This window comes from Hibiscus syriacus, unplaced genomic scaffold, assembly GCF_006381635.1.
Source record: "Hibiscus syriacus cultivar Baekdansim isolate YM2019G1 unplaced genomic scaffold, ASM638163v2 tig00110676_pilon, whole genome shotgun sequence".
Taxonomy (NCBI): Eukaryota; Viridiplantae; Streptophyta; class Magnoliopsida; order Malvales; family Malvaceae; genus Hibiscus; species Hibiscus syriacus.
In genome coordinates, this window is record NW_024062820.1 from 2,436,403 (window position 1) to 2,444,626 (window position 8,224).

Genomic DNA, 8,224 nt, shown 5'->3' on the forward strand with positions numbered 1-8,224 from the left:
ACAGTCGGTGTAACCATTAACCGAAAGTTAGAGATTAAAAAGAATCACACACACGCACAAGCAAGAAAGTAGATCAGGATTCTCGCGTAATTTACTGTAAGATGGCTTCGATGAACTAAAAATCCTAAGGTTGAGCAAGGGAGCCAAATTTACAATCATCTCGATGGCATTTGTTACAAGTTCTTCATCCTCTGCCAAGAAAACAACTTTTAAGAAAGCACACGAAGACGGATTGAAAGAGTTAACTTCTGCAATTAGATAACAGAAGAAAAACACCATCACGCACACAAGTATATACACACTAAGCTGTCCAAGACGAAAGAGAAATGGGAATGGTAATCTCACCTATGATGTCATCTTCTATACACTGAAAAACTGTTTCCAAGCAATGCAGATGCTGAGCCATGGCAATTTCATTCTCCGGCATGAAAGAAAAGTTGTGAGGCATTAGATGCAGCAACAGCACACTGCTGTTTTTCGGCTCGACCCTCGTCATCTAGACTAAATAAACCATCTTCATCAAGCCACCATTCCGAACGACAGCGTTTAGTTGTATTCTTTTGCCCGGATGTTTCAGCAGCAGAAGACCCAAACCCCAAATTGTCATAGCATAAAAAACAGTCCAATTTTATTTCCACCACCATAAAACCAGCAAGACAAGAAAAACGACATCCGAGCCTACCCCAACTGTAGCAGCAAGGTATTTGATCCCAACGCCTTGCACTCATTGCCAAATCCCGTTGCACCCAATGTTCTAGCCCTATGTCCCTTTCTAAGTTCCTTAGGCAGTGCAATATCGCGCCAATCATCGATCTGCTCCGCATCACAACCACCATATAGAAGACAGAATTTATTGTCATAAATGTTATCAAAACACAAAATTGAAGTTTATCAAAATGTAAAGAAAACCTACAATTCGAAGAAGAGCATCGAGCAAGCCGGTAATTTCGGCCAAGCAGGCATCTTTACGCGTATCATCTTTCTCTTTGAAAGAGAGCAATGCGAGTGTGTTCAAAGCCCAAGTTAACTCTCTCTTCAAACCGCTTTGAAGTGCTAGAACTATCCTTCTATTGTTCACTTCTGCTCTACTTCCAGTAGCAACAACAAATTTAACACCGCACTCTAAGATAAAATTACCAAGAAAGTAATTTCAAATAAACAAACATTATATCAGAATAGTGAAGAAATTGCCTTTACTTTGATTTTAGTTCCAAGTGTAGGGTTTACCGGTGAGGGAGTTGTGAATTTGGAGGGAAGGGCCGAGGAGAGTGAACGGAGCAACTGAATCAGCAGCGGAGGCGGAGTCTACGCTAGCAGCTGTGCTTCCAAATGGTCGGCCTCTCTTCGACGGTGGTGCGGCGTTGCCACCCGACGTACCACCTGATTTAGCCTTCTGCATAAATTTTATTTTTCAATATGGGGAAAATTTGCTATGTAATTTATCCTGTTAGCATAACAATACACAGTTAAAATTGGTCTTAAATGCACCATTACCACTAAGTTTTATTATTTATAACGAGTTGTATCTTAAAATATTTATAACGGAATGTAAGATTACTAGTGGGGATATAAGATTATCAGAGAATAAGATTACGGGGAATGTTGTATTTTATGTTTGGTTAGTTTAACATGAATGTAAGATTACCATGTTTGGTTAAAGGAATAAAAGATTATTGGAATGTATATTTGACCAAATTGTCCTTATTATATATTTATTTTTTTAACAAGTTGTAAAATATTTATATATTTTCTTTAAAACATTTAAATTCATAAAATTTATATAATTTTTTTTATAAAATTGAAAATATAAAAATATTTAATGAAATGGTAAAATTTTATTTTAACTCCTGAACTTCATATAAAATTTTAATTATAGATTTTTTTTTGTAAATCTAAAATAGTTTAAGGATAAGTTTATAATTTAGCCTTCGTAGAATTTTTATTATTCAATGACAGAATAATGATATTTTTGAAGAAATTTTTTTAAGGACATTTTAGTCTAAAACGCCGGTAATCTAACAATACCTAAGGAAAGTGAGATAATGACATTCCCGGTAATATACCAAAAAAATCCACTATTGATAATCTTACATTATCGGAAATGAGATTCCCATGCTAACCAAACGGAAGAATGTATATTCCATTCATATGAAAATCTTATATTTCCCCAACCAAACACCCCCTAAAAGCTTCCTAATTTCTTTATCATCCAGGTCAATCTGTTGGTGCCATTTTAACCTTTTTTTTTAAAAAAAAAATTAAGCCTCAATGTTTCTCTTTAAGGTAAAACACTTTATTTTATAACATTAATCATTTGTTGATTAACTATTCATTTTAATACCACTTGAGGAATTCAAAATGAATTCTTCGTATATTAGGGATTCATATTACTAAAACAAAGTCAAATTTTGTGTACCATCTGCTGTATGATCTGTTTTTGCATTTTGTAGATAATCTTACCATTTCAAGTTGTTTGAAGAATTAACATCTGAATAAAGAAAATGCTGTAAAATTGTCAATTTCCACATTATAAACATATGAGATCACCATTAATACAACTCTAAATCAAAACCTCTCCAAATTAAAGACTATAATTATAATGGTTAACTCTTCAAATCAGCAAAAAAAGAAAAGAAAAAGAAAATGGGCAAGTTACACGTTTAGTACCTAAATTATCGATTTTGGTTTATTTTAATACCTAAACTTTCAATTTTTTTTAGAAACCATACCTAAAGTTTAATTTTTGTTTCATTTTAATATCCCGTACGAAATTTAACATAAGTTTTGAAAAGTTGAAAGTTTAAGTACTAAAACGGAACAAAACTGATATTTTAGGTACTAAACGTGTTAAGCTTTTAACGACGGAGTACTAAAATGAAATGAAAACTAAACGTTAGGTATGATTTTGAAGAAAAAGAAAGTTTAAGTATTAAAATAGACCAAAATTAATAATTTAGCTATTAAATACGTAGTTTACCCAAAAAAACTATCACAATATCCAACATTTGCAACCTTGAGCTTCTTGGGGGCCTTCAAACCATTGATCCCATACGGGAATTATAGGGCCATTTGTTCTGTCAAAAATTGATCAAGACAATTCTCAGAATTACCTCAAAAATGAAAATAAAAGTTATATATGTATCTGTGTTTGTACCGACGTACACGGGGAGTAGCGGATCGGGTTTACTTTCGACATTGCCGAGCATCCTGTCATGCATAAGCATATTTCAATAAGTTTTCATGCTAAGATGGTGAATGAATACCACCTAGTCTTCATACTTACTCTTTAGATGCTGCTGATGCCTTCTCCATTCTTTCTATCTGCTCTAGCTCTTCCTGCATTCACGGAATATCATGCAAGGTCAATGATAATAGTAATTATTAGGTCGAATGATGAGAAACTTCTAACAAAATTAGAGTTTTATGATAGAATCTTGAGCATATATGATATGGTACCGAGCATCGATAGAGGGACCTTCTCAAAACGATGGTTGCAGTGGTGTTTTCAACCTTCAAATTCAACATACAGAACTGACATAGCTACAGTCGTTGGAATTGAATCTCGGAATAGAAGATGGAAGAGAACTTAGTAGTTGAAGATAATCCGGCATCATTAAATCTTCCGGTAAGCAAACTTAAGCTCGTGATTAGACCAGTAACATAGTATATAACATTCAACCCCTTGATTATCAGAAAAAAACATATAAATCCCACATAATGGGGTGGGATGTCTGTTTGATAGCCAATTCTAACTCGATACAAAATAAAGCGCATCCCTCTTGCAAATGGATAAATCGAAACGCTTAAATCCAACTAAAGCAAAATTTCATATTAAATTGTTCCGGTCTAGTCCATACAACTTTCGGAAAAAGCCCCCCGCCCCCCACGATTTTGGTGAATCCTATATATTATTAAGCTCCACAGGTGAAGCAATAACATTCATTACCAGTTAATATTGACAACCGAGTTTCTTGCCGAATGAATAATTTACCCAGTAGATCATGACAGCAGAATATCATTGTTTGATCCGAAAAAGTAGACACAGTAATGGATATTTAAACAAACCAAATATAATAAATTACAGCCTAAAGTCGGTATGCATCCGAATTGAACAAACCAAATTTGAAAGGTGGTGAAGTGCAACGATAAATCATTGAACGTGAGCATATAAATGAATCAACTTAATGGACCAAAACAAGGACTCAATAATCCGTATCAACACCAGAAACCTAGCCACATAACGTGAACAGCAAGTTCTTTATGACAATATATTATATAACCGAATAGCAGTACAATAAAAGTTCAAGTTAAGGTCATTGGAAAGATGAATTAAAAACTAGGTCTTATAGACGAGGGAGCTACATTCGAACAAAGGAGAAGTAATCAATGTGGAACCAATCTAGTCCACTAGCCCTATTGAATTAAACCAAAGAAGCTGAATTGATGCGAATGACGAAAAGAGCAACTGTAGTTAACTTACGAGTGAAGAGCAAAGGAATAAGTAATCAATTCAGAACCAATCTAGTCCACTAGAACTATTGAATTAAACCAAAGAAGTTGAATTGGTGCAAATGAAGAAAAGAGCCACTGTAGTTAACTTACGAGTTACGAAGGAAGGAAGACGTAATCAATTCAGAACAAATCAAGTCCACTGATCCTATTGAATTAAACCAAAGAAGTTGAATTGACGCAAATGAAGAAAAGATCCACTGCAGTTAACTTTCGAGCTACGAGCAACGATTTCGATAGCAAAAGGCCAAACCATAGGGCAACCGACCCAGTAAAGGGTACCTAAATCAGTTGCATCTACTTCTATTTTTTCCCAGAGTTAATACCCTTCAACGACAACTAATAATTGCAGGGTATCCCTATCTGTTTAGCACAAATAAAGTGACAGTAATTCAAGGTCTAGCATCTGCTCCATATCCGGAGCAAGGGACAAAATTCAGGTGACTTGTAATTTGAAATTTAAAAACAATCAAATAATCCAAATCCAATCATCAAAGCAACTGAAAATCAAACATTCCAAACAAGAACACCAACGTTTCTGTAGCTAAAAGATTAACCCAAAAATTGTATTAAGAAAAAAAGGTGATATCTTTTTTACAAACCTCTAAGAATCTAGCCTCTTGCTCTAGCCTTTTGAGTTCTGCTTGTACCCTATGCTTCCCTCTAGTATCAGCTGCTTGAAAAGACCGAATCCGCTGGGGAATCGGACTCACCACGGTTTTTAAGCGACCCGATTGCATCTCTCTCCTTTATAATTAAATCAATTCAGTACAATCCGAAACAACTAACAACAACAGGAGAAAAAGGATAAAAGGAAGGAACCAAAAGAGTTTGGTCTGAGCAAATTACAACCTGTGAAGAAACAAAAAAAAGAAGGGACAAAAGTTGAAGCTTTTTAGTGGCATTAGGAAAAACATAAGAGGAGGGAGGCCAATAAAGATGTCCCAGAAATCTTCATGGACCCCATGAAAGCTTTAATCTTTAGTCAAATGAATACTATCTTCAAAAACAAAACAAAATAAATCTTTTTTTTTTTGGCAACTACAGAATGGCTGTGAGGGAATTTTTTGGCTGACAGTGGAGAAACAGAGTTGGGTTTTATGCCCTCACTGCTGTTTATTTCTGGGAATTCCAAGAAAAGTCGGAAAGAGAATAATATTGCAGGAGAAAAGTAGGATTTTAAGTTCTAAAACGAAGAGAAAATAAAATTAAGGGTAAAGTTGTATTTAATATTTAAATTATTAATTTTAATATGTTTTAATATTTAAATTTTTTATTTTTTAAATCATATCTAACATTTATTTTTTGTTTCATTTGAGTATTTGTTGTTGAAATTGGACCAAAATTATTTCTGAATATATTTTCACTATTTTTCTGAATATATAAATGAAAATATTTGTGAATACTAAAGGAATATGTTGGCGAACGTGTTCTCAAGCGATAAATGAACCGAACACGAATACTTTTAAAAATATATATAAAAAATGAAGACTATATTAAAAATTTAAACGAATAAGAATCAGACATAACACTTTAAAAAGTAAATAAATGAACACAACACAAACACAATCTTATTCGTTCAAGCTCTATTCATTTACACGATTACCGATTGTTCTACCTTTTTATGCAACTTTTCAATTAAATAGTAAATAAAATTATTTTAAATAAAAGATAATATCTAAAATTAAAAATAAACTTAACAACATCGAAGAAATAATTGAACAAGTGAATAAATTGATCTCTATAAATAGAAATAATTTTACACGATCTATCTAGTTGAATCCTAAATCTCATAACACGGAATTTTAAATTGCTTTAAAATCATAAACTTCACATTTAAACCCAAATATTAAAGTGCAAAATTTTATACCCTAAATAAAATAAATTTGATACAATATGTATATAAAATAATTTCTTTTATAAATGAACGATGTCCTCTAATTTCCTTGTAAATATAGTGCTATTTGTTTTTCTGAGTGGGAGAAAAAATAAAAGTAAAAGGGAATATCGTGTTATGTGAGACCCACTGGTGTGGAGCTTTTTCAAAACATTATGGCACGCCGGCCGACGGCGGTCACATGGAAGTTCATGGAAACGGTTAACACGTCGCCGTATTGGTTGTGCCGTGTACTACACGCAGTTCTCTTTTAAATGTAGGAGCGCGTGCATTCTCACGGGCTGTCTTTTGTCCACAATATATCTTGACAAGTTTGTTCCTCCAATGTCCCCGTTTGCCACATGGAACTTTCCCATATCAATTTTTCATGGCTTGACTGTATGTGAGACCCTCAAATGTTTTCAATAAAGCCAGTTTGACTCTCTGATTATTTTTACACTCAACATGGTCCTCAAGTGCAGAATTGACTGTTACGATATTGACATAATAATTTACAATATTAATATCACAATCAATAGAATAGTATTGTCATCGCGGTCAATAATTTTGAGAAAGATCCCAAATTTTCAAATTTAATCTATATTTACACCTAAGAGAGAAAGAAACAAAAAAAAAGAGCTTATTTATGTGGCACTAGATTGTTTTTATGTATGACTTGGGATCCTCTTGGTTGGTCGATACCTAGTGAAACATTCCCCCTTGAGACGTAAAAAGATTTGTCATTAACTCCAACATGCTTTTCACCTAACCAACTTCATCGTAGCTCAAGTATTCTTATCAATGTTGGGTCGTATATGTGCCTTGATATTATTCTTCACTTACACGTCTTTTCTTAAAAATTATAAATTTTTATATATCATAAATATTTTTTATCGATAATTTGTTTTTGTGACCTCTGAAAATTTTTAAGTTCATCGTCCTCTAAAATTTTATAAATACATCCATAGTATAAAATCTTACATTCGTCTCTGCATGGGGATACTCATGTTTTTGTTCTTACTTCAACTGAAAAATGGGAGCATCGATGCTAGGGATGTATTATGTTTGACTTAGCTCGATTTTTCACTAAAATATGAATTGAACCGTACTTTGTGGACTTTTAAAAATTGAAACCGAAATTGAATGGCATAAAAAGCGTATTTTTCAGTTCGATTTTTTACTATTCACTATTTTTCAAACTCAACCGAACCAAATTGTATATTTATTTTTTAAAATCAAACCACAAATTAAAAACCCAAACCAAACCGAACTGTATAATCCAATTCGAGTCGATTTTTTAATTTTCTCAATTTCATTACTCAATCCTAACCGATGCCATGGTTGACAGAGTATACCATAAACATCAAAAACTGTAATAAAAGGTTCATGACTGACAGAAAATGAAGCAGAGATGATATAATGGCACCTTGGTAGGGTAGTGAAGTAACTGTCTTTTCTCTTATTTATTTTTGTTGGTTGGTTGGTTTAACTTTTTGTTGCTTGAAGAAACACTTCCAATTATTGCAAATATGAAACATCGGTGCATCAACAATAATGAAAGCCAAAAAGACAAGGCACTTTAGTTGTAATATGGTGTCGGAACCGTCTTTCGGTTGGGTTTGAAATTGGTCTTCGACTTGAATTAATTGGGTTAGAGTCGCCACTGATCACTTTAAAACATTTAGGTGGATCGGAAACCATCTTACCTGCTCCGCGTTTTACCATAAATGTGTCGGGTTCGGGAGTCGGTTACAGTCAAGGAAGGATTAGCACTCTTGAATTGTCCTTTCGATATCAATTAATTTGTCGGTTGTCTTAATAATGAAAACCCAAAAATTA

The 8,224-nt window shown here is 33.5% G+C and overlaps 2 protein-coding genes across 4 annotated transcripts; both read right to left on the reverse strand.

The window, feature by feature from the left end:
* Window positions 1–351: 351 nt before the first annotated feature.
* Window positions 352–1,070, reverse strand: LOC120137666. The gene is made up of 2 exons (XM_039153364.1): window positions 914–1,070; window positions 352–813 (listed from the first exon to the last, which is right to left on the reverse strand). The coding sequence occupies exons 1-2, from the start codon at window positions 976–978 to the stop codon at window positions 414–416; spliced, it is 465 nt and encodes a 154-aa protein (XP_039009295.1). The 5' UTR covers window positions 979–1,070; the 3' UTR covers window positions 352–413.
* A 1,491-nt stretch (window positions 1,071–2,561) lies between these two features.
* LOC120137659 (guanine nucleotide-binding protein subunit gamma 2-like) lies at window positions 2,562–5,539 on the reverse strand. 3 transcript variants are annotated; one of them, XM_039153357.1, is made up of 6 exons: window positions 5,362–5,539; window positions 5,112–5,256; window positions 3,284–3,336; window positions 3,163–3,207; window positions 2,979–3,074; window positions 2,562–2,620 (listed from the first exon to the last, which is right to left on the reverse strand). In XM_039153357.1, the coding sequence occupies exons 1-5, from the start codon at window positions 5,424–5,426 to the stop codon at window positions 2,990–2,992; spliced, it is 393 nt and encodes a 130-aa protein (XP_039009288.1). In that variant the 5' UTR covers window positions 5,427–5,539; the 3' UTR covers window positions 2,562–2,620; window positions 2,979–2,989. The 3 variants fall into 3 exon arrangements, with proteins under 3 accessions (XP_039009288.1, XP_039009287.1, XP_039009289.1); XM_039153356.1 differs by having other exon boundaries at window positions 2,562–2,628; window positions 2,987–3,074; window positions 5,362–5,538; XM_039153358.1 differs by having other exon boundaries at window positions 2,562–2,628; window positions 2,987–3,074; window positions 5,112–5,253; window positions 5,362–5,524.
* Window positions 5,540–8,224: the final 2,685 nt, after the last annotated feature.

What these genes read in the sequence shown, in the direction of transcription:
- LOC120137666 (XM_039153364.1), bottom strand. Translation starts at nt 978, where the DNA reads ATGATACGCGTAAAGATGCCTGCTTGGCCGAAATTACCGGCTTGCTCG. An exon ending in TCGATGCTCTTCTTCGAATT is followed by an intron (nt 814 to 913) that starts GTAGGTTTTCTT and finishes GATGCGGAGCAG; the next exon opens with ATCGATGATTGGCGCGATAT.
- LOC120137659 (XM_039153357.1), bottom strand. Translation starts at nt 5,426, where the DNA reads ATGTTTTTCCTAATGCCACTAAAAAGCTTCAACTTTTGTCCCTTCTTT. An exon ending in TTTTTTTTGTTTCTTCACAG is followed by an intron (nt 5,257 to 5,361) that starts GTTGTAATTTGC and finishes TTAATTATAAAG; the next exon opens with GAGAGAGATGCAATCGGGTC. An exon ending in AAGAGGCTAGATTCTTAGAG is followed by an intron (nt 3,337 to 5,111) that starts GTTTGTAAAAAA and finishes CCGTGAATGCAG; the next exon opens with GAAGAGCTAGAGCAGATAGA.